Source organism: Talpa europaea, assembly GCF_964194135.1.
Source record: "Talpa europaea genome assembly, chromosome: 12".
In the NCBI taxonomy this organism is placed as follows: domain Eukaryota; kingdom Metazoa; phylum Chordata; class Mammalia; order Eulipotyphla; family Talpidae; genus Talpa; species Talpa europaea.
Genome location: NC_140079.1, coordinates 15,035,754 through 15,061,091, shown reverse-complemented (window position 1 = coordinate 15,061,091; position 25,338 = coordinate 15,035,754). Strand labels below are relative to the sequence as shown.

The 25,338-nt window shown below is 39.0% G+C and overlaps 1 protein-coding gene across 19 annotated transcripts in view; it reads left to right on the top strand.

Moving 5' to 3' along the window:
• The window catches only part of USP28 (ubiquitin specific peptidase 28), a gene marked incomplete at both ends in the record, with an annotated part of 55,573 nt that overhangs the window by 16,288 nt on the left and 13,947 nt on the right, over positions 1 to 25,338 (top strand). For 7 of the 19 annotated variants that reach the window (XM_084250791.1, XM_084250804.1, XM_084250800.1 and 4 more), the window contains 11 exons: positions 5,363 to 5,468; positions 6,748 to 6,907; positions 12,157 to 12,243; positions 12,956 to 13,093; positions 14,040 to 14,113; positions 15,138 to 15,214; positions 16,747 to 16,895; positions 18,650 to 18,777; positions 21,678 to 21,773; positions 22,644 to 22,820; positions 24,832 to 25,052. In XM_084250791.1, coding sequence (XP_084106917.1) covers positions 5,363 to 5,468; positions 6,748 to 6,907; positions 12,157 to 12,243; positions 12,956 to 13,093; positions 14,040 to 14,113; positions 15,138 to 15,214; positions 16,747 to 16,895; positions 18,650 to 18,777; positions 21,678 to 21,773; positions 22,644 to 22,820; positions 24,832 to 25,052 — 1,413 coding nt within the window. Of the gene's footprint in view, positions 1 to 5,362; positions 5,469 to 6,665; positions 6,908 to 12,156; positions 12,244 to 12,955; positions 13,094 to 14,039; positions 14,114 to 15,134; positions 15,215 to 16,746; positions 16,896 to 18,649; positions 18,778 to 21,677; positions 21,774 to 22,643; positions 22,821 to 24,831; positions 25,053 to 25,338 lie in introns of those variants that run through there. The other 12 variants (XM_084250790.1, XM_084250799.1, XM_084250787.1 and 9 more) reach the window with 5 other exon arrangements.

Sequence of the window (25,338 nt, the reverse complement as noted above, 5' to 3'; positions counted from 1 at the left end):
AAAAGTGACTAGTACAATAGAGAAGAGTGAGTGAAAGAAAGGAAGAAAAAGGAGTGATGGGGTAGATTTGAAATATGATGGACCTTTTGAGAAGGTTCGAGGGAGGTGCGGAAATAATTCACTTGAGGATCTGAGATGCTATATAAGGAGTATGTCTTGGCTTGCTTAAGATGCAGAGGGAGGCAGCGCTGAGTCTTAATGAATGAAGAGGACAGTAAAAGGTGAAGCCATAGTGGCAACGCACGCAGATCACGCAGAGCCTTCCTAAGTGCCTGGCTTTTATGTTGACATAGATGAGTAGCTGTTAGAAAGTTTGGATCAGAGGGATGATGTAAATTGGTTTCCATTTTCTAAAGGTCATACTGACATTTTCTAGAATGATTTTTTTGCTCATTTGTACTCCCACTGAGAGGGTTTGAGGGTAACTATTGCTCTCAAACTTGTTCGATTGTAAAATTGTTGGCCATCTTTTTGACATGAAATGATAACTGTTTTTAATTAGAATTTTTAAAATTAGGAATAAGATTGAATGTTTCCTTGTTGGTCATTCTTATTTTCTTGTAAGTAAAATTTCTCTTCATGTCTTCTGTTTGGTTTTTCTATTTGTTTGCCTCTTTGTTATTGATTCTTGATGTTACCTTATTAATCTTTTTCTTGCTATTATTCTCAACATGTCTCTTATTGATATTCTGAATAGTAACCCATTTTTTTCTGGATTTGTGAGTTGCAGGTATCTTCTCCCTGTTGGTAACTTACATTTTCACATTACTATGATGAATTAAATAATTATTTTACTATAATTTCACTTATCAATTTTTTTTTTTTTTTTGGTTGTGCTTTTAGTTTAAGAACTCTTGCACCCGCAAATCATAGTGGTAACGTTTTGGTTTTTACATTTAAATCTTTAATCTACTGAAGTGGATTTTTTTGCGGGGAGAGGGTAAGGCATTCTTCCTCTCCATCCAACAATGACTCGGTAGTCCCAATGCCTTTTATTAAAAAGGTGATACTTAACCGCTGTATCAGCTCTGTGTTTGTGTTGTTAGAGTGTTCATTTCTTCCATTCTGTGTCACTGAGATTCCATTTTCAGTTCTTTGGGATACATACCTAGGTGTGGAATTGCTAGGTGAAATGACAATTCTGTGTTTAGCCTTTTTGTTTTAAGATACCTGAAAGAGAACTTTCATAACTGCAAGAATGTTTTCACACTTTAAAAATTAACAGTTCCTTCTTCTCATTAAATAGAAATTTTCCTGATTGTCCTCTTATTGACAGTATGTTTATAGTTGGCTTATGAGATTAATGAAAATGTTAAACATTAAATATGCTTGAAGTGTCTTTTAAGACTCTTAATCTATGAATTCACCCTCTTTTTTTCCTTCGTGTCTGAAGAAATCAGGTCCTTTGTTCTGTCAAGTTTCACGTTTTCTGAAATTTGCTGATTACGTTCCCTGTGGTATCTTTCAGTGGATTTTTCTGTCCCTCGTCTTTCCTATAAACCTGGAAGCTTAACTGGCATGACTGGGTCATAGGTCATGTGTGTATACTTTCTATTTTGTCAAATCATGAAGCAAGTAATGTCTGATTGACCTCTTTGTGTTGTTAAAATGATGGGTGTGTTCAACTGTTGTCAGGTTGATTTATTTTTAATTCTCCACCTAGTATCTCCAGTAGCCATTGGTAATCATTCCTGAGATTTTATTGGGGATTTCAAAATGCTAATAGTTTATCATTACTTTGTAATTTATTAGTTGAAATTTTTAAAAATTACTTTTAAAAAACACATAGAATTTACCACCTTAACCATTCATTCTTAGGTATACGTTGAGTAGTGTTAAGTGTATTCACATTTTTTGTGAAGCAGATCTCCAGAATCTTTCATCTTGCAGAACTGAAACTCTTTACCCATTAAGCAACTCTTTGCCCCTATTCTCCAGCATTAGTTACCTCTATTCTACATTAGTTACCACTATTCTACTTTCTGCCTCTGATTTTTTTTTTTTTTTTTTTTTTTTTTGGTGAGACCCTCGCCGGTGGCCTGGGAACAAACCAGCGCTGCAGAGGCTGTGGGCAGCCTTGCAGTCCAGCGCTCAACCGCTGCACCACCAGGGGAGGCCCTCTGCCTCTGATTTTGATTAAGTACCTCCTATAAGAGGGATCATGTCCTTTGTGACTTTTGTGACTTATTTCATTTAGCATAATGTGTTTAAAGTTTATCTGACACACCTGGCATGTGTCAGAATTTCCTTCCTATTGTGTTTATCCATTTATCCTTCAGTGGATATTCGGTTTGCTTCTACCTCGTGGCTACTCTGAATGTGGGTATGTGAATATCCCATCCAGATTATGCTTTAAATTCCTTTGGTATATACCTGAAAGTGAGAGATTGCGGGATCATCTGGTGGCTCTGTTTTTAATTTTTTGAGGAACCTCTACACTGTTTCCTATAGCAATTGTACCATTTTATAATCCCACCAATAGTGTGCAAGGGTTCCACTTTCACCAATTCTTGATATTTCTCATTTTCATTTTTGATAACTGAAATTCCAGTGGGAGTGAAGTGTTATCGCATTTTGATTTTGGTTTGTATTTCTTAATGACTAATGATCATATTTTCATGCACTTATTATCAATCTGTATATCTTCTTTGGAGAACCTTCTGTGCAGATTCTTTGCCCATTTAAAAATTTGGTCTATTTGTCTTTTTATTCTTTAGTTGCTAGAGTTTCTTTATATATACTGTAACTTTATCAGATACATGATTTGCCAATTTTTTTCTCCCATTCTGCGGGTTGTCCTATTTTGTTGATGGTGTCTACTGAAACCCAAAGGTTTTTTTAACTTGATGATGTGAAAATGATTTTTCTTTTTTATTTACACTTTGGGTGTCAGCTCTAAGAAGCCATTGCCTAGTCCACAGTCACAGAGATTTACACCTGTTTTCCTTCTAAGAGTCTTATAGTTTATTACCTTGAGGGTTTGATCCACTTTGAATTCTTTTTTCTAGATGGTGTGAAGTAGGGATTAAAAGTGATTCTTTAGCGTGTGGATATCCAGTTTCCTCAACACCACTTAATGAAATGATCTTCTTTTTCTACTGAATTGTCTTGGTACCTGTGCTAAAAATTAACTGACTATAAATGTCAGGGTGTATTTTTGGAATCTCAGTTCTGTTCTGTCAACCTCTGTGTCCTTATGCCAGTAGCTTACTCTTGATTACTACAGTTTTATATCCTTTGTTTGTTTTTTTTTTTCTTTTCCTTTTTAAATTGTGTTCATCACTGCTCATGTGTTGACTTCACTTTTGAACATCGGTCTTCTGTCTTACCACCTCACATTAATTTGAACTTTTCCATAGATTAGTTTAGGTTTCCCTGTATCTGCGAATTATGACACTGCTTTGTTCCTTTTTCCCCAGTCTTATAGTTTTAGATTTTCTTTCCTTATTATACTAGTCAGAACTTCCAGAACCACGATGACTAAAATCCTTGATAGTAGACATCTTGGTTTTCATCGTGGTTTTAAAAGTAATGTGTTTTCTTTTACTATTATGTGTAAAGTTTGCTGTGGGTTTTTCATGGCTGCTTTTTTCTCAAGATGAGAATGTTCTTGTCTCTTCAGAGTTGGCTTGGAGTTTTTATTCATGAACAGAGGTTGAGTATTATTAGATACTCTTTCTGTGTCTATGGAGATGATCATCTTTCTTTTAACTGTTAAAATAGTGAATTTTACAATTTTCTAATGTTAACTCAATATTTAGCTCTTACAGTAAAGTCAACTTGGTTTCTTTTTGGTACATTATTAGATGCTATTTGCTAAATACTTTGTTTAGTTTTTTTACACCTGTGATCATGTGTGAGTTTGTTATTTTTTCCTTCCTTATACTTCTTGACTGGCTTGGATATATGAAGGTGTTATGCTGACCTTGTAAAATGAGTTGATTATGTCTTCAGTTCTCTAGACTAGTTTGTGTGAGACTGAAATATCTATTCCATGAATCTTTGATACTTAGCTGATGTTTTACAGTGATATATAAAGAGACTATTTAACCTATAGGTGATATATTTATGACTGTGAAATAAGACTGTAGAAGGTATTAGATTCATTGCATTGTAACAGCTTGTTACTTTACTATTGGCTAGTCTTAATGTAACAGGGTGGTCCCCAGGAAAGGGGGAGGCTCCCTGCCCCACCCAAGGGAGGGTGGAGCTGAGCAGGAAGAGGAGAAGCTACAGAAGAGACTGAGGAAGGAAGCAGGATGGAGCCAGGAGACACGTGAAGAAACTGCGCTTGTCTTTTGGTCATGGACTGGGTGACACAGATGTGGGTGAGACCCGTGGGGAGGTGACAATGGCAGCTTTTATCTTGATGTTGATTTTACTCTTTTCCTTCCGGGCTTGTCTGGTTGTTTCTGGCCCTTTTCTGTGGGTCCCCACTGGAAGATGCTTTAGACTTGTGGCAGGCTTTCGGGCCTTGCTCTGGGCCAATCCCATTTGGATGGACTTTTACCCACGAGGGGACGGGTAACTTTGGGTACTTCATTTAGAAACTAGACTCTTTGCCTTTCCTGTATTGTTTCCTAATTAAAGTTCCTTCCCATTAAAGTCTCATATGTTTTGTGTTGATGCGGCCGATGGCAGAACCCTACATAGAATAGGCAGATTTGCGGGGTTTGGGCTGCCCCTCTCCCTGTCCTATAACATTAAGTTACAGAGTAGCTATAAGCTATTCATTTTGTTAGGGGGAAAAGGATGTCCCAAAGCAAATTCCATGCAGGCTTTGTGGACTCCACGCCCACCCCAGGCCAAAGCCAAAGACACTGGGAACTCCAAATCCCATCACCACCAAAGGGAAGGTGGCTGGGACCTGAGGGTGGGGTTAAGCAGCCAGGTGGATACAAAAGGCAGACACGTGGGCTTTGGGGGCTCTCCATTTTTGGGCTCTCGGCCAGCTCGCAGCATCCGGTCAGCTCTGAGAGTGACTTTGGGTTTCCAGGTCGTCGGATCGGGTAGGACGCATTAAAGACTTTATTTCCCTATTTTCTCCCTGAGTTGTACATTTTCCTTATTTCTTTTTCTCTTGTAAATAAACCTTTTATTAACCCTTTTGTGTGTGTCTGTAGTAGAGTATTCATAAGTCCCTTTAAAGCGCGCGGGTGAGGACCCACAGCCAGGAACCCGTTTAATATCGGGGTGGCTCTATAACAATTTGACCCTGGCATAGAGTAATAAAGTTGTTATTTCATAGATGAGCTATTGTAAAGAGAATGAGAGAGTACTTCTACTTTTGTGAATGTTTCACATAGTCAGAAGGGCAGTGTTTCCTGTATGTACACTAATTAAATTTCTGTTTATTTTTTAGAAGTTATAGACCTTACTCATGATAACAAAGATGATCTTCAGGCTGCCATTGCTTTGAGTCTACTGGAGTCCCCCAAAATTCAAGCTGATGGAAGAGATGTTAACAGGTTATTGATTTAATTTATAAATCCTTGCTGAAAGGTTCGGCGCGGTAAAGAAAAGGAGAGCCAGGCTAAATTTCTCAAAGGGAGGGAAAGTTTATTGCGCCCCGGGCGGACCTCACAGACCCAAGGCGGGGGTCAGTGGAGTCACGCACGTTGTTAGGGGGAAGCAGGGTTTTATAGGGTGAGGAGAGGTCAGGTGGGTAGTTGGGCTCCTATGGCGGGAAAAGTTTGTAGGGCAGGTAGAGGTTCTTTGTCTGAGATGAGACTCGTAGGGGGAGGGGGGAGGCTCATTGTCTGAGTCCTCCAGGCAGGTATCCGCATTCCTGCCCCCCAGGTGGGCTTCCTGGTTGGCTCCTGCATTCAGGCCTCCTGCATGGACCTTTCACTTGCTCCCTGTGTTAGTGTGTAGATCAAAGGTAATTGGGCTCTATGATGCCACCAGTGGACAATTCAGCCAAGTTCTTTTAGTTGTGCTTGAATAAAATTTCTTTTTAGGAAAATATTTAAATTCACATTAACTTACTTATTACTCTTTTATTCACTTTTGAAAAAGTCAAGTATGATATGCCTCTTGTTGCAACCTATGGCCATTGAATAGAAGCTGCAAGGTATTATAATCACTAAGGGGAAAAAGTTCCTAATGTTAGTCACATAAATAAGGATTTTCTTTATAAATTTAGGACCTTTATAAACTTTGAGGATTATGTTGTTGGCTGTTTGAAAATGAAAGCATCACTCAACTTCACTGTCTCAGTAGTGACCAGGGGATATAATTTGTGAATTGGTATGAATTTGGTATTGTTTCTATACCAGATATTGCATCTGGTATTGTTCATAAACATCTAATTCCAATGGAAGCCAATCAATTTCTGGACAAGAGTATTCCCTTAAACTACTAAGTTACTTTTTTGTTTTTGTTTTCCAGAGCCACTTTTGTGTGTTAGGCAATTTGGACATTCTTATCTTTAGCAGCAGGCATCTCCTGCCTCTTGGAAGGGTGATGTCTGACATAGGGCACTGTTATGAATCTAAAACTTTTATTCTGGTTGCCATAAATTGTGTCAGATCTCAACTTAATTCCATATTAAGCCTTATTAGTAATAATCTCTGTTACAGGAGGATTAAAGTCTGTGTTTAAATCTTGCTTTTTCACTTGTGTTATAATCTTAAGAGTTACTAGATTGCCAGTAATTACCCTGTAAGTAGTTTATCTGGCATTTTGAATAATGTCTGTTCTTTAACTTCTTTCTTTTTTGATGTGTGTGATATTGGCCCAATATAGGATGCATGAGGCAACTTCTGCTGAAACTAAACGCTCAAAGAGAAAACGCTGTGAAGTCTGGGGAGAGAACCCCAATCCCAATGACTGGAGGCGAGTTGATGGTTGGCCAGTTGGGCTGAAAAACGTTGGCAATACATGTTGGTTTAGTGCTGTTATTCAGGTATGATATTTTTAAGAGATGAATGTGTCTTCTGGAAATAATTTTTTAACTTTCTAAACTGAAATGTGAGAAACACAGCTTTTAAAAAAATGGAGACATAGAAGGCTGGGGGTTTTTACCCACAGCATTGTGTTTTATGCCGCGGACCAGCACAGCAATAGACGATGAGGCCGTCTCAGGGTTGAGAGACTGCGCAGGGTGGTCAGGGATTTGGTTAAAGCAGACACACTTCCAGAAAGTGTAAATTTGAGTGCACTTTATTTTAGTCAGTGGTCAGTATATATATGTTTTTTCTAAAGGCATAGGATTAGTGAACATCAAAGAAATTAGATTGCTCATAGGTTTAGCTTATCGTTGACAGGGCAGTGATTTATGTCCAAAATACATTTGGACCTAGCTGCATTCCTAAGTAGACAGGCTATTAACTCTTTCTATATTTTTGTACTAATTACTACTACTACTACCTACTTATGTTTACTCATAATTAATTGTCATGGGTGAATTTATATTATAATGCAGTTAATATCAAAGGTACTAAAGTTAAGCACATAATAGAAAGATTATTAAACTAACAATTCTATTATAACACAGTGTTTAGTAATGTTTCATTTGCATTAGCCTAATTATTAAATTACGTATGTTTTTTAATTAGCATTCAATGACCAGAAAAAGGAAAGATTTTAGAGAGACAGTTGTAGCAGAATAAAGTTTGTGGGCCTTGAGAAAGCGAGATAAGGTTCCAGGTGGTCAGCATTTCTTTTAATCATCTTTGTGGCAGCTTCTGGTGGTTGTTATCTCTTGGCAGGCATTCGGCTTCTCTGCATCTTAGGGAGTTTGCTGTTCTCCCCCTGCGCGCATGGTTCCTTGCCCACGCCAGACCTCAGGGACCATGGCAACAGCCATTAGCCCTGAGGGTCACTGCAGGGGGAGGTGCAGCAGTTTTAGTTGCTTTTTTTGGTGTGTTGGATTTAGGTGCTTTGGTGTCTCAATCAAGTAATAAAAAGCAAAATTTCCTATGATGGTTATTTGTTGAATACATGTTTTAAATTAGCATTTACTGAATACTGTATTACTGTACAGTAAGTGTCAATAAGGAGGAATCAGGAGCTGAGAGGCTATCGTAGGTGTCCAGGCAGGAGTGTATGGTGGCCTGGAGTGGAGAAATGGCATAAGCCGTGAAGGAGAGAAGTGGAACATTCCCACAGCATTAGGAGATTGAATCTCCAGGATTTGTTGGAAAGATAAAATAGAGGATGTATGCAGAAATGGTTAAGACAGAAGGTTCCTAGCTTGAGTCACCAGGTGAAAGGTGGATGGCAGTGCCATTTGACACTTTGGGAGAAGGCATCATTTGGGTATGTGTTTAAGAGTACTTTCAGTTAAGAGTCAGATTTCAGTTCAGTTTTACACATGCTGAGTTTGAGTTGCCATGTGGAGATAGCATGTAGGCCTTTGACTATGTGGATTTGTAGTACATTACAACGATCTGGACACAGATACAATTCCGGGAATTAGTAGCATGTAGATGGTAATAAAACCAAGAGAGTGGGTGAGTTTCTGTAGGGGGTGTTGCCTCTATGGGCATCTTAAATTTACACTGGCCACAGAGTGACACTTCCTCTCCTGTAGTCTTCTCCATTATGGCACCTGATACTCAAAAATGGAATTCTCCCTTTTCACACATAAAGTCCCTGGACTCATTTAGCTTACTCTATGTCTAGCACTATTTTAGCGCTGGGGCAACAGTGAATAAAGCAAAGCCCATACCTTTCTGGGACAGACACTAAACAGAATATATATCAGGTGGTGATAAGTGCCATAAAGACAAATGAGTCAAAGCTAGGGAGGGTTCAGTTAAGAGAGGGTTCAGCTAGAGAGAGAAGGGGTGCTATTTATATAGGGTGTTAAGTATGGCCTTTCTGATAAGGTGGGCATTTGAGTTGAGTCCTGAAGGAGGCAAGGGAATGAGCCATGTAATTACATAAAGAACATTTCATGTAATTACTGAATGTTGCAGACAGAGGGAACAGCAAGTAAGGATGGGGTAATTGGGTGGCGAATGGAAAGGAATAAGGTCAGAAAGGTGGTAGAGCTGGGGTTGGGGGCTGGGGTGGTGACAATAAAAATTTAGGAAGTGTGTATGAGGCGGGAAAATACTGGAAGATTTGGAGAAGAGAAGTAATATAATCCTACCTGCATTTTCAGAGGCTCACTGACATGTGTATTGGGAATAGAATGTGGGAGGGCACCCCCACAGCCTTCACTCCTATGAGAGATGTTGAGAAGAGCTAGCAGGTAGAGGGGACAACTGAGACAGGTTTCTGAGAAAGCATGAATGGGAGGGATATAGGACATGTAGGGCGTAGCCTTAAATAGGAAATGGACAGGAGAGTAATGGGGGAAAAGAGGAGGAAGAAATGAAGACTGCAAGGTGGAGTTGAAATAGTTTCTAATAGTCAAAATTTTTCCTTTGTGAAATAAGTAGCCATTTTTTGAGACAGAGCAGAGAAGTGACAGAGTCTGGGTTTAAGGGGAGTGGAAGTGGAAAATCATTGTAGACAGTGGGAAAGTCAGCTGGCACCAGAATACAATAGTAGGATTTCTAAAAAATGGAAAATCTATTTGCAGTTGTTGATGTTAAGTGAATAGTAATATCAATATGTCCTGTTTTTATCAGAATGTTCTCTTAGCAGCACTCTGAAACCCTTAGTAGAATGTTAGTAGAATGTCTAGGTTTGAGGACTTGCTGGGTACAATGAAATGACAAAAGGGAAGTTTGAGAATTTAATGAAAGACAGTTAAAGTCCATGGAATTAAAGCTCAAATAGAGAAATGTAGATAAGAAGGAACTGGTGCTTAGAAGAAAGGAAAGAGGTGAGTTTCCTGAGGTTCTTGAGACAGTCGAAGAACAAATGTCTTGTGGGTAACTGAAGACAGGTTGGGGTTCAAGAGTGGGATTTTCTGAATTTGTGCTCTGGGGATTGGCAGCTTTCTAGGTAGGTATTGACATTTCCGGGGTCAGGCCTTGGATGTTAGCGATGGAGTGGAGGAATGTGTCACTGGAAAGAAGGTGCTTGAGAAACCAACCCTTTCCTGGGCTGAATGAATGTACCTGTGTTTCCTCAATAAATATTAGCTATGACCTACTGTATGTCTAGCAGGAGGCAAGGGGGGAAGAACATTCCAGGTAGGGAAAAACACAGAATAATGGCGCTGAGGTCGGAATAGACTTGGTGTGTTCAGGGGCATCATTGTGTCCTGTGCTGTCCCTGGAGATGAGATTAAGAGATAATTTGCCTTTTATTCTGAAATAGGAGGTCACTGAAGGTTCTGACAGAGGATTGATGAACTCTGCCCTGAGTTTTAAAAGACTCACTCTGGCCCCTGTGAGGGAGATGAAGGAAGGTGCAGGGATACAAATGGAGAGACCTAATGTGGAGGCAGCTGCAGTCACCTGCAGGGGAAGTGATAGTGATGTGGGCCCCATTGTTAGGTGGAAGAGAGAAGAGGTTGGACTTTGATTTTTTCTGAAGGCAGAGGATGTCCCATAGATTGATAATAAGTGAAGCCACCCGGTAGGATCGCAGTACTTGGAAGAGGAATAACTGGTACCAGCTGATAGTCTTCCGTGAGCCAGGCAATTTATTTTGCTCTTTAGCAAAGATAGCTAGAAAAACCCGTGTAGCAAGCCACTTGGTGGCGGGGAAGTCCTGGGAGTGGGACTCCACGTTCAGTGGACCAGGCCGGCTGTGAAAGGACTTTGATCAGAGCAGTTGGTGGGGACTGATGAGGTGGAGGTGGTTAGAGATAGCATGGCAGAAGCCGAGTCCAAGGGACGTCTTACTTACTGGATGAGAATGGTTAAGAAAGGGCAAGGGCTTGAAGGTTATTCTCAAGTTCCAAACTGGTAACTGGAGGAGGAGGAGGAGGATGTAATTGAGTGATGGGGAGCACCCAGGGGATGCATATGTAAGAGGAGCATCTCAATATTGGGGAATGTGAGTAAAATTTGCTCACACTTTAGTAGTTTCTAAGAAGATAGGCCTCACTGGGGAAAGGCAGATTTTGGCGAAGGTAAGGAGGTGGAGTAAAGTGACTGAGAATTTAGACCTGGAAAATGTTATGGGGTAGTGGGCCAAGTAGGAATGAAACCGGAGGACTGGAGATGTACTGGTGGACAGCTGAGGTGGAAAGAGAAGAGAGCGGGGAAGTATAGAGGTTGGGCTTGGGTATGGCTGCATGACCTGACTTCACCTCCCAGCCCCATGGCGCCCTCTCGGGGCCATACTGTGACAGAGTGAGGGGGAGGCAGGAGGAGGTGCTTTCTAGGCGGCCACTGGTCAGACACTGCCGCTGTGATTCTTTGACTTGTAAGATCTACCTGGGGTTTTAGAATAGCAATAACAGTAGGTTTTATTAGTTCTGATTGCAAAGTTTTGCCTATTTTCTACCAGGACACTGTTCCCAAGATTTCCAATGTGCAGGTTTGGAGGGTTTTTCATTTAAGGACTATGTTGGGATAAGGAGTTATATTCATTCAAGGGATTTTTAAAAGATACTCATAGAAAAGAGCATGCTATACAAGCAATAAAAAGAATCCTTGTTCCCAATTCTGTCAGCCAGATGTATCTGCTGTTAAAATTCTGAAAAATACAATACATATGACCAAGATTGGAGAATAGTAAATATTGCTGTACTCCCCACCCTTCTTTAGAAATAAATGTCACAAATCCCTTTACTCTTGGTCTCTGTTGTGCCCAACCCCTGTCACTCCACCCCTCCCTGCTCTACAGACAGCCACACCTGTTTATATCTCTGAACAATAGATCGTATTTTCTTATTTGTAATTAAACTTATATATAAGCAGTAGAATACCCCATAGATTTATCCCTGTTGATACATGTAGTCCTTAGTCATTTATTTTCACTTTTGTGTAGTAGTCCATTTTATGAAACTATTTTCTTAAATATTATTTTAATGACTGCATTGTTGCCTATCGTATAAACGTGCTGTAGTTTGTTGTAATCTATTCCTCTTGTTATTAGCCATTGGGTTGTTTCTAGTTTTTTCCTGAAAGAATTCTTTCAGCTAAATGTCTGTGAATGAATGGCCATTGTTTTGTCCTTAGACATAAGCCAAGTAACATTACTAGGTTGACAGTTATGCATACTTCTAAGGTAACATAAATGCTATTTTGCTGCCCTTACTTTGAAAGAAAGGCTATGAATCCATTTCTTTCTTTATTTCAGTCTCTCTTTCAGTTGCCTGAGTTTCGAAGACTTGTTCTCAGTTATAGTCTGCCACAGAAGGTACTTGAAAATTGTCCAAGTCATACGGTAGGTTGGTGTTAAGGCATCTTCACTGTGGTTTAGTCCCTCATCCCAAAGGCTTTTCAATTTTTAACTGAAGCCAAGAACTGTAGTGCTGTTTGACTTGTGCTAATAGCAGTTTTCATTTCCAATGTCTCCTCCTTTGTGACAAGGAATAGGGTTTGCAAAAATGTAAAGTTGAGGAATAAAATTAGAAAAACAGCTACAAGATATTGGTGAGTCACCCTGACTGCCTCAGCTTTTCTACCTCCTGGTGGGAGATTCAAAAACACCTGTTCTGTTTGCAACATCCTTCACTGCTCCATAAACCACCCAGGTCAGGTGAGGCGAAACAGATGACTTGATGCCAGAAGCCTGTACCTTCTTAGAAGAGATTTCTGTCTGTCCTTGTTAAAGGACGTGGCTTCCTGCCAGCAATATAACCCTTCAGGATTTCACCTTGGACATGCGTTTTCCTAACAGGAGGAGGGCAGAAGCTTTAGAAAGGAAACATTTTTGCTTTCTTGACAATATTTTATCTGGTGCCTACATAGATTTTCCTCATTTTAAAGTGATCACCATATAGACCTCACTAGAATACCTATAGCATAGCTTGACCTGACACTTGGCTATAGATCTGGAGAAATGTAAATTAGGAAGTGCTCATTGACAACTTTTCTCTTAATATGTCCTAATTTTCCAAATAAGAGTTGTAAGAGACACACTGCTGTTTCTGCAGGAAAAGAGAAATATTGTGTTTATGCAAGAGCTTCAGTATTTGTTTGCTCTGATGATGGGATCAAACCGTAAATTTGTGGACCCTTCAGCAGCCCTCGATCTCTTAAAGGGAGCATTCCGATCACCTGAGGAACAGCAGGTACAAAAAAATCTGTGGTCTGGTTTTGCCTCAAACTCTGGAGTTTGAAACCTTGCCTTGTTAATATTGCTGTGATGTTGTTTATTTCAGCTGTGTATAAGCTGTGAACTTGACTGAACAGCACAGTGGCTGCCTGTTTTTGCTCTTTATCATGTCTAAGGAAGAGGTGGTAAAGAGAGAGGAGGGAAGAGAAAAGAGACAGAGAGAGAGAGTGAGTTGTGTGTGGGAGGTTGGCAGCTCAAAGGGAAGAAGAAATAGTAGAAGGAATAGAATTAGCCAGGGTCTTTTGAAGTAGAAAGGAGATTGGAAAGTGCCTTAGTAAATCATAACAAAGGGTCACCAAGGAAAGTAAAAGTCCTTTTCTGTGCCTTTGTCTTTGGGTGGCCTTGCTAGCAGGCCTGTTTTTAAAACTGTCTAAACCTGAAGCTTCTCTTCTAGACTTTAGCACTTTCTTTTCCTTGCCTCCTATTAAAAAAACTAAAGCTGTCACTATTAGAACAGCTTCTTCCTTGTAAAGTTAACTTTTCTCCTCTGTTAATTTAAATGTCTTAGAATTCTGCAGCATTCTCAAACATTTCATAAGTTTCCTTTCTCCATTCAGATCTCACACAGTTCTAGAGGATTAGTTTGTTCTTAGTACCTCTTTTTTTCCCCCTCCTTTTTTTAAAGGCCTAACTGGAAGATTTTACTTGTTTATTGCGAGTAGCTGTGACTGGAGGTGCTGGAGTTCCAGTTTCCTTCTGGCCACTTCTGTTCTGCCAGACGCACCTCCGGTCTTATCTGTAGCAGCTGGGGCCCTGTGTTCCTATCTTCATGATAGGTGTCCCCGAGAGAGCAGTCCTTCTATAGAAACAGAATCCCAGTCAGTGGTGGGCAAGGGCAGAGTCTCATTTTCCTAAGTAGAGTGTTGGGTCTAACTCTTATGCAATTTGTGCCTCTCTTGTAGCAAGATGTGAGTGAATTCACACACAAGCTCCTGGATTGGCTAGAGGACGCGTTCCAGCTAGCTGTTAATGTTAAGTGAGTGTTGAGGATTTGTCCGTACATCCTTCCTGCTCACAGTGGTCCAGTGAGAATTCTGACATGGGGGAAATTACTCTTCTCAAGTAGAAATTGCTGGTTTTTTCCCAAACCTTCTGGGGTAGCCACTCAGCTATTCACCGTTGTAATCCCTATTGCCTTTGGTTTTCCCTTCTGAAGAGACAGATAATCATTTCAACCTGCAACTTTTTTCTTTTCTTTTTTTTTTTACTAAAAGGACCATAACTATTAACATTCTTAAAATCATAGCCTCTGCTGTAAAATGTATTAAGAGGTCAAATCAATCCCAGATGTGAACAAGGCCGTACTATATGGCTACATTCAGTTTTATCTAACACTGCTTCTGAAGTCTCTGTCAAATGTTAGAGGATAGCTTTTAATCATTTCAGTCACTGACAGATGTGAAATTTGGGGCAAAGATACACGTACCTCATGTCTAATGTGATTGTGGAGATACTTGTTTTCTAAATTGTTTTAACAATAGGTGGAAGAAACGTATACCACAAAACAGCTTTGCAATAGCAGTTTACATAGTTAATATGTTAAAATGGGTTTGTGGAAATGAACTGTTTTCATCCAGTTTGATTGTGCCCACTGGAGAACTTTTTTGTATTTCTTTGCAAAATTGCATAAAAGAGTTTATTCTTATCTATTCTACTTCTCTACCTTGTATATGTCTGTCACTGGATATCAGTGTTTATATTGAATAGAAATACATATATTTGTCTGCATGTGTGACTCCCCTGTTAGATTCTCAGCCCCTTAAGGCCAGGGTTCACACCTGACTGTCTTTGTTGTGTCTTTTCAGTGTAGCACAATGCTGGGCATAAACTTGTTCAATGAGTGTTTGAACTGACCTCATCCATTACTTATTTTAGAACATAAGTGACTCTGGGGGTTGATGAAAATGTACCAGTTTTGAATGATGGTTGGGCACACTATGGTGCTTATTTGATCCAAGTGATACAGAATTGTCTCCTTTGTTGTTGTTTTTTTAAAGCAGCAACCCCAGGAACAAATCTGAAAATCCAATGGTGCAGCTATTCTATGGTACTTTCCTCACTGAAGGGGTTCGTGAAGGTAAATTCTTTGCTCTAAATGTGAATTGTAGACATGTGGCCATATCTGTATTAAAGTGACCCTTGGAGGAGGCAGGATGACGAAAATGACTTGAGAGTCAGACAAATCCAGGTCTTGAATGTTGACTCTGCCTCTTAATATCTGTGTGACTGTGGACAAAGTATGTGAGCCCCCGGATCCTTAGTCTCTTCATTTGTAAAATGGGCACAGTCTTTATCTCAGTGTTGTTATATTAATTAGTGTAACTTTTGTACCACCCAAGTCTAATATTAATGTCTGGCACACAGTGATTGTCATGCAGCCATCTTAGGCCAGGCAGGTTCATGATTGATTCAGCATATCGATAAAGGTCTTAGGTATATTTGACATGCCTTTAACGCTGAAACAGGAAACCAGATACACTGGCAAACAGGGAGGCAGGCAGCAACTGAGCACCCACTATCTCTGGCCTCTGGGCCCAGATGTCCATATTTATAGGTGCGCACACTGTGCTTTCTGGCTCCTTGGCCCAGGTGTCTGTATTTTATAGGTGCACATGCCTCATGCTCGCACTCCCAAGTGCATTTTGCAATAACACAGTATCCTGTGTGAGTAATGAAACCTTGGAAGAAAACACAGCTGCCAGTGGTTGTGGGAGGTGAAAAAGAGCCCTAGTGACCCCATTTTACTTACAGTGATGCTGCTCAATTTTCTGTGTTGTTTTTTCTCCTGTAACACCTCATCTCAAAAAGACTGTATTGATTTGCACTGACAAAAATGTTTGTCTGTTGTAGAAATGTATGCTAGTCACATAAATTTTTTTGTTTTACTAGGATAATTTCACACATTTAAAATTGAGCATGAACTCATGAAAACCCCATGAACTCAGCAGTCATTAGCCCATGACCAGTCACTTCCCATGTTACCCCCCATCTCCTCTTGCTCCTCCAGTATTCATTTTTCAAACCCCAGTGCTAACGAAATAACACTAATATCAAATGCCTGTCAATGTTCAAATTTTCTATTCTGTATTTCTGTATTCACAGTTTTATGTATGTATAAAGTTTATTTTTAGAATTTTTGAAAGCAGAATCCAAATATGATTCATTTATGATTGAATTAAATGTACTTTTTTAAGAAAATGGGTTGTTTGTCCCCTGGTATCTCCCACAGTCTGGAATATTGCTGCTTGCCTAGAGTTTGACATGTTCCTCTGTGTTCCCTTTTTTATAAATTGGTGGTTGGATCTAGAGATTTGACCAGATTCAGGTAAGGCTTCTTTTGGCAAGACTCATCACAAGTGGTGGGATAGTCTTTGATCAGGAGACACATATTGCCTGGTTGCCTTCCATTCTGCAGTGTTAGCCGTTGTTAGTGGTCAGTGCCTGGAAACATTTGTCTGTTAAAGGTTGCCCTTTGGTTTAAAATAAACCTCAAAACTAGTTCTCAGGAAGTTGCTAAATTTAAGAAGATATTATCTCTGTGGTGCCAGAATATAGGCTCTTGATAGCGTTAGTGATGTCTTTAAAAGAGCAATCTGTTTCTTTGCCTAGGAAAGCCCTTTTGTAACAATGAGACCTTCGGCCAGTATCCCCTTCAGGTAAACGGTTATCGCAACTTAGATGAATGTTTGGAAGGGGCCATGGTGGAGGGTGACATTGAACTGCTTCCTTCCGATCATGCAGTGAAGTATGGACAAGAGGTGAGTTTGATATTTTTTTATCTACTGTGCCAATAACAGTGCCAATTAAGAAGGGATTTTGGGGTTTTTGGCAAACTGTTTTCTCATCACATGTTAAAAATGTTGCACTTAACAGAAATTGAGCTACTCTGAATTCTTTCATTAGTTGATCTAAGTCTTAGTCTGATAAATTCTTTACTAAAAATACAAGTTTGAGTTAATCATATAAAGGTTGTATGCTGCTTCTGATGTTTTAAGTATGATCTTTCTGTTGAAGCCTACCTGTACCTGAGTAGGGAGAAACCACTGCCCCCATATTTTCAGAGGGTAAAAGTACAGTGATTAACTCCTATGGTATGCCATTTAGAATATTTTCCCTATTATAGTACTTAACTGTTCTCAATTGTAAATTCTGCCTTTGCTTTAAAAGTCTTTTAAATTTAATATATTTTTTCCATGGGCTGGAAAGAAAGGGGAAGTTAAAGGGAGAGTAAGGGTAATTAATATCTCAGAATTCCAGTTGGGTTGAAAATTATTGAGTCATATTTTTAGTGTAACTTTCAACACCATACAGTTTGGGTTATTCTCCTGTGATTATATAGCTTCAAACAAAACTATATAATCTGTCTACTTCAGTAATTACTATAAGAGAGAGAAAAGCTTGCTTAAATTAAAGTAGGGAGTCTAAAATGAGCCTCATGAAAGTGCAGTTGCTACAGAGCAGTGTTGGCACCGGAGCCAGTGCTGCTTCCCTAGCCTTTCAACAAGAGTAGGCAGTTCCCAATGGCAGGAGTATAAACTCTAAGTCTGCAGAGATGAAGCCTCCTCTCACAGAGGAGAAGGAATGCGTGTCAGTACTTAGACCTCCAGAGACTTGTGTTCGAGGATGAGGACTCTTTATTTTAAAAAGTCAGAAAATTATTAAGCTTGTTTAGATTTAACGCTGCGGTAATCACACCGGCTGTCTGGATTCGCCTCATGCTGACAGGGTATGTGAAGGAATATTGTTAAAGGGAACATTTTAAAGGCGATCACACAGACCTCTGGTGTACAGGTGAATGGGACCTGATTCAGTTTTCCCTTTTCTGTGATCAGTGACAGCTGAGACCCTTTTCCTGAGTCAGTGCTTTCTTCTCTTGAAACTCCAAGGAAATCATAGGTTGATTGTACTGGGTCCCCTGTTAGACATCTCTAAGTTCTTGGACTCCAAGGATTTTCTAAGACCTTGAGAATTCATAATCATGAGACTATTTTAAATTTCCTTTTTAAACATAGAAAGGATTCAAATTATGGTTAATTGACTAGTATATGATATACATATTATTCTTTTTAACTGATTCATGGAGAAACTGTCTCCTTAGTTATATGCTGCTTGGGTCATAATTTCTAGCTCTTGACCTAGCCATTTACTTGAGGGTTTGAAAGTCTTCTATACTAACGACTCAGTGAATGAGTTTTGTAGGTGGGTCACATATTTAAGTGTGGTTGTTTCTGAGGAGGATCGTTGAGTATATTGTGATTGACTAGCTCACAAATTTGGAGTCTTGGAGTGTTGAACTATTTTCTCTAAGAGGGTATGATTCTGAGTGGTCATTTCCTATAGTATGTGAAATTGAAAAAATGAAAAATGATGTAAAAAATATATAAAATAAAAAAAACTCTAGTATAAGTTTGATATGATTATAGATTCTATCCCAAAAGAAGAGAGTTGGTGAGGGACATTTTATTATTTCCTAAAATTAACTTCTGTCTCCATATTTCTACCCCTAACATAGCGATGGTTTACAAAACTACCTCCAGTATTGACCTTTGAACTCTCAAGATTTGAGTTCAATCAGTCCCTTGGGCAGCCAGAAAAAATTCATAATAAGCTGGAGTTTCCTCAGATTATTTATATGGACAGGTGAGTTTTGTGGTTGATTGTCTACTTGAGGTAGCACAACAGTAGAAATGAGAGTGTACTAAGTGTTGTGCATGGGAATCACTGGGAGATTTTGATAATTTGTAAATTTAGATTTAGTGCCTCTAGATCGCGCCTAAGAGTTTACATTTCTAAGAGTGTATTGTGTTAACAGTGCTTCTGATCTCTAGACCACAATTTGAGTAAGCAGACTTTAGGTGAAACCCATCTAATTTGGGGGTGAAGGACAGTATATGGAGTAACTACAGTGTATTTCTCACTAATCTGAATACACCTAATATTCTTGAAAAATACCCTAGACAGCTTTATATTATAGAATTTAAATCTTTTTAAAGTCTGGTTTATTGACATATAGTTTGCATACATCACATTACAAAATAATGCCAACCATTCTTAAATGTATAGCCAATGAGTTTTGACAAGTTGCATATAGCCTAGTAACCACCATCACAGTTAAGATATAGAGGACATTTATCTCATCCAAAAGGTTCCCTTGTGGCCCTTTGCAGTCACTATGTTTTATTCACACATGCTTGTTTTCTGGTACTCAAGAATTTGCATTTCTTGTTTTCTGGCCCTGTAGTTTCACCGTTTCTAGAATGTCATATTAATTGACATTAATATTCAGTAGATACCCGATTGTGACTTTGTTCTTTCACTTAGGGTGATTTTTTGAGTTTCATCCATGTTGTTGTATATATCAGTGTTTCATTCCTGGAAATACTGAGTAATTTTCCATTGTGTTGGCCATACCACAGTATTTTTTCCATTCACCAGTTAATTAACTTTAACCTAGGAGTGAGGTTGCTGGTTGTATGAAAAGTATATGAGTTAACTTTACAAGAAATTTCCAAACTTTCCTAAAGTTGCTGTATAATTTTATATTCCTACCAGTAGCATCTGGGAGCACCTTTTGCTCTGAATCCTCACCAATATGAAGAATTATTGAACTTAGTAATTTTAGCCATTTTAGTACATTTGTAGGAATAACTTTCTTTAAAATTTTTATCTCTCTAATAACCAAAGATGTTGAAACCTTTTCATGAAATTTAATGATCATACATATATTTTCTTTGGTGAAGAGTGTTAAATATTTTGGTCACCTTTTAATTAGGCTGGTTGTATTCATACTGAGATGTGAGAGTTCTTTATGTATTTAGATGCAAATCCAGATACTTCCTGTCTGTGTTTATCACATTTTCTTTTTACCAGAAGCCACTGGTATTCAAATCTTTGTCAACTCAAGGTCACAGAGATTTTTTTTTTTCTTTATTTTTCTAGAAGTTTTAATTCTTATATTTTTGTCTAGTACCCATTTAGAATTTATTTTTATGTGTGATACGAGGTAGAGGTTTTTGTTTGTTTTCTGTTTTTTGCAGGAAAGGGAAAAGGACCCATTTGGATGACCAATACCATTTGTTGAAAAGACTTTACTTTCCCCCATTGAATTACCTTGGTATTTTCTGTTAAAGTTAATGGAGTATATACTTGTGGCTCTATTGCTAGAGTCTCTTTTCTATCTGTTGTCTAATATTATGTTAGCACCATGTTGTCTTGATTACTCCAACTTTTTGGTAGATCTTGATATCAGACGGTATAAATCTTTTAACTTTGTTCTTTTTTTCAAAGTTGTTTTCACTGTTCTGGTCCTTAGCTTTTCTATATAAGTACGAGTCTACTTGTCAATTTCTACCTAATAGCTATTGTGATTTTAATAGAATTGTGTTTACTATAGATTATGTCCTTCAATCCATGAACATGGATAGCTCCATTTGTTTAAATCCTTACTGATTTCTCTAAAATAATGTTTTGCAGCTTTTAGTGTACTGGTCTTGCACATATCTCATTAAATTTATCCTTGAATAATTCATGCTTTTGCTATTATTGTAATTTCTTAAGGTTTATTTATTTGTGCATGCATAGAAGAACTGGAGTATAGGCCAGAGGTGTGAGAGTGAGAGGATTCACCAGAGACAGAGTGGGGAGCAGAACAGGCAGATTACTGAACTACACTGCTAAGGGGAGTAGCAGACAGACAGACAGGAGAGGTCTGCTATGCTGTGTGGTTAGTGAAAGGTTTGGAGTGGTAAAGAAAAGGAGAGCCAGGCTATATTTCTCAAAGGGAGGGAAAGTTTATTGCGCCCCGGGCGGACCTCACAGACCCAAGGCGGGGGTTAGTGGAGTCGCGCACGTTGTTAGGGGGAAGCAGGGTTTTATAGGGTGAGGAGAGGTCAGGTGGGTAGTTGGGCTCCTATGGCGGGAAAAGTTTGTAGGGCAGGTAGAGGTTCTTTGTTTGAGAAGAGACTCTTGGGGGGAGGGGGGAGGCTCATTGTCTGAGTCCTCCAGGCAGGTATCCGCATTCCTGCCCCCCAGGTGGGCTTCCTGGTTGGCTCCTGCATTCAGGCCTCCTGCATGGACCTTTCAGTTAGTTAGTTCCCTGGCTGGGGATCAGGCTGTAGTGGTGATGGCGCTGAGACTTAACCCCTAGACCACCAGGGAGGCCCTATTATAATGTTTTAATTCTACTTTCCATTGTTTCTTTACAAGCACACAGAAACCTAGTGGATTTTTTCCTTTCTTTTTAAATTGACTTTGTATCTTTTGACTTTACTAACTTCACTTAGCAGTTCTGTTGCATTTTTTGTAGCTTCCTTGAGATTTTATGTAGCTATTCACTGTCTGCATTAAAGGCATTTTTACTTCTTCCATCCTTGCATTGTTCCTTAGCGGGAAGCTTTTAGGCTCCCCATCAGTTGTGATGTTAGCTGTGTTTTCATAGATTACCTTTGTCTGGTTGAGGAAGTTTCCTTGTATCCCCATTTTGCTGAGACTTTGTGTCATTAGTGTTCTTAAATGTGATTTGTGTGATTATCATTGTTTAGGTACATGTACAGGAGCAAAGAACTTATTCGAAGTAAGAGAGAGTGTGTTCGAAAGTTGAAGGAGGAAATAAAAGTTCTGCAGCAAAAACTGGAAAGGTATGTTGTAGATAACTTTCTGTTTAGAAATGTAAAAGGAAAAGTTCGTTAAAATCAGATAATTTGCTTATATTTAAAAAATCAATTCAGCGTTTAAGTATTAACTAGTGTACCTTATAAAATAACTAAGCACACTTTTCTCTAAGTGTGAAGCAGTCTTTAAGATGTGCTGATAAATACTCTCAGGGGACTTAACTGTCACACAGTTCTTGGCAGTATCCTGAAGAGAACTCAGATTCTGATGAGTTTATAACACTTGACCTTTTTCTACACTCCTTGCCATCTTTTTCACAAGCATGAGAGGTCACTTTTACACACTCCAATCCCTTTGTTTTGGGAAAGCAGTGTCTGAAGCGTCTTGGAAAAGTTAAAAAATAGTTCTTTAGAACCTAGGGTAGTGATAACTGCTTTAAACAGCTAATATTTCTGACACAAAGTTCTCATATGCAGGGGTCTTTTCCTTTCCTTTTATTTGTTTTGTTCTTTTTATGTAGACTCACACTGTGACTGCCTGTGGAGGAGGCAATATAATTTCTTGCTAGTCAAGATAAATCCCCATTGATACTCATATAGGGACCAGAGCCTAAATGTGATATTAAGAGAAAGCATAATTGGCATGGCTTTTATGAGGAGTCCATTTGGAATGTTTTATGCCGGATATAAAATTACAGATTGTTGGGAATTTTTACCTTCTTAGTTGGAGAATGTTAGCCTTATGAAGGTGTGAATAACCTATTAAATATTATAGCGCCTTTAGGAATAAGTTTCTCCATTGACTCTCCACTCAATAACAGATTTGTCAGCAGGCAGATTTGTGTTAAAATGTAAGACAGACCTGGCCAAGAGAGTATCACTGTCTTTGCTTTTTAGGTATGTGAAGTATGGCTCAGGCCCAGCGCGCTTCCCACTCCCAGACATGTTGAAATACGTTATTGAATTTGCTAGTACAAAACCTGCCTCAGAAAGTTCGTCTCAAAGTGACGCACATGGGACATTACCACTTTCCACAGTGCACTGCCCAGGTTCTGACCCGACATCCAAGGAAAGGTAATGAATGCAAATGGAAAAAACAGTGTATATATAGGTTTTTTTGTTTTGAACAATGTGCCATCTTTCTACCTGATTAACATTTATTTGCCCGTAAGAACTCAAGGATGAGGATGAAGGGGAAGGTTTTGCTAAAACTGTCTCTTGACTAGAACGTTTTCATAGTTCTCACCAGTACCCATTTGGATGGTGGGTTGGGACTATTTCAGAGGCTGGGACTATTTCAGGGGCTTCTTGAACTATCTGTAATAATGTTCATGTTGCACCAGGACCACCAGGGATACCTTGTTTGGAGTGAGCTATAAGCTAGCTGCTTATGAAGGCTTTTCTCAGAGGAAACCTCAAGCCTTGCTCTTCCAAAACATCTCATTCTCCTATCTGCTGAGATGTAGGTTCAATTAAGTTAACACCAAGGAAAAAGAGACTCATTCATAAATAGAAAATTAAAACAAAAAAATGAACTGGCTAGAAATTGATGACAGCTTCTAGGGGATTATCAAATGAATAAAGAGGGAAGCCAAGTAATAAGAGCCCTCTGAGTCTTTTCTAGCTCAGCCACATGCAATAATCTTTGTGACCTGGAGGAGTAAGTTCAGATTTGATGATGTGTCCTGGCTAATAAAAACACTGGAATGCTTTAAAAAAAAAAAAAAAAGAAAGAAAAGAACTCTATAAGCAATAAAGATTAGATTTTAATATTAAATCCAAGCATTCCCCCAGTTCCTCTACATATTAATATTTGTTCCTCCATATATGTGTAGAAATGCACATCTTAGTAAAACATAGGAAATATTGATAATGATTATTTCTAGCTTGGCTTGTGTTTAGGATGGAAGATTCTTTGACTTCTTATAGTCTACTTGTGTGTTTGGATTTTTAGTAGAACATTTTCATGTCCTTCAGGAAACATAAACGGTTTCAGTTTTCAAAAGAGGTTGGACAGGCTATTTAATCACATAAAATAATGCTGCTTGATGATTGATTTCGAAATTATTCTTATGTGTGTGTAACTCTTCTGATACTGAGGTACCTGCTCATCTGCTTCTATTTGGCTTATTTTCCCATATGTATAGGTCCTTACGAAAAGGAGGTTTTCTCCATTATTTTGTGTGAGAGAGGAGGCACCGGGGGGAGTAGGGAGTAGGGGCTTCTTTTAAGTCAAAACTAAAGGAAACCCATCCTCCTCAGTCTTGTTGTGAAACTGACCAAAGTATAGTTAGAAGCTTAACTTTTATTCCTGCTCGTTTGTCCATGTTCAATTTTTTGACAATAGTTAATTAATAAATAAATTAATTCATACCTCTTACTTTACATACTATGTTCTTAGTGTGTTTACAGCAGTGATATAAAAATGTTAGTATTTACATTTTATAGCTGAGGTATTATTTTACTTAACTGAGCCTAGTAACTTTTCCTTGGGTATTTAGCTGAGAAGTGGAAGACTGAGATTGTCTGCCTGTAAGTCCTGCCCCTGTGCTCTCTGGGGTGCCACCTAGTGAGTATTCCTGCGGATTGGATATTCAGCAGATGCTCGTTTTTCTTGCTTTTATGTATTTTGTTCCTGGATGGATACTTTGACTTTAGTCAGTTGAATCTCGTAAATTCCGTAATTGACTCTGATTCTTCCAGTGCTAATCTTCTCCATCTTCCCCCACCCTTCCTCATGAGAAAGCATTATAATAAGTCATTAGAGAGAGTGAACCATAAATTTAGGCAGATGGAGTTTAAATCCCTCTCCATCATTTACTAGCTGGATAAATTTAAGTGAGTTGCTTAATTTCTCTAACCCTCAGGTTTATAATTGGTAAAATGGGAATAGTTTCTGCTTCCTAAGCAAGTTATGTTAAATGAAATGATACATATAAAGAGGTTTGGCTCAGAACCTTTAGAGAGTTCATGCTTAGTAATAGTGGTCCTTTTCCACATAGCTGCTTGCTTTAGAAAGCAGGTTAATTTAGGCCAAGGCATCGTTGGGAAATTACATTTGAGCATGATTTTTGTCTTTCTTCAGTGCAAGTAAAGAAAACTCTTCTCAGGATGTTGAAAGTAACTTTCCTTCTTCTGAAGATGCTCTCCACAAGTCTAAGACAATGAATAAGCCTCTTCCATCCTCCCAGTCTTCCTCAGAAATGCCTACACAGCCAGCTCCTCGGACCGTTACAGATGAGGAGATGAACTTTGTGAAGACCTGTCTCCAGAGGTGGAGGAGTGAGATTGAACAAGATATACAAGGTTTGGCTCCTTTAAAGTCTGTCAGTTACTCTGCCTTTTCTGTTGGTTTGAATATTTGGAAGTTGGGCACCTTGGGTACACTTCCTGCCATTTCCTCTTGTAAGTTGGAATTTGGTAAGGCAATTGTGACTTCCTCATACTTTAGTTTTCTATAAGGTTGATTCGTACTGCCATTATACAACTGTGGACAAAGCCCTCCAAGAGTCCCTCCTCAGTGTCTGGGACTTTCCGGGAAGCTTAGCCACTCCTGATAACCTTTGGCTGAGTTTTTTCTGTGTCTGCTGAT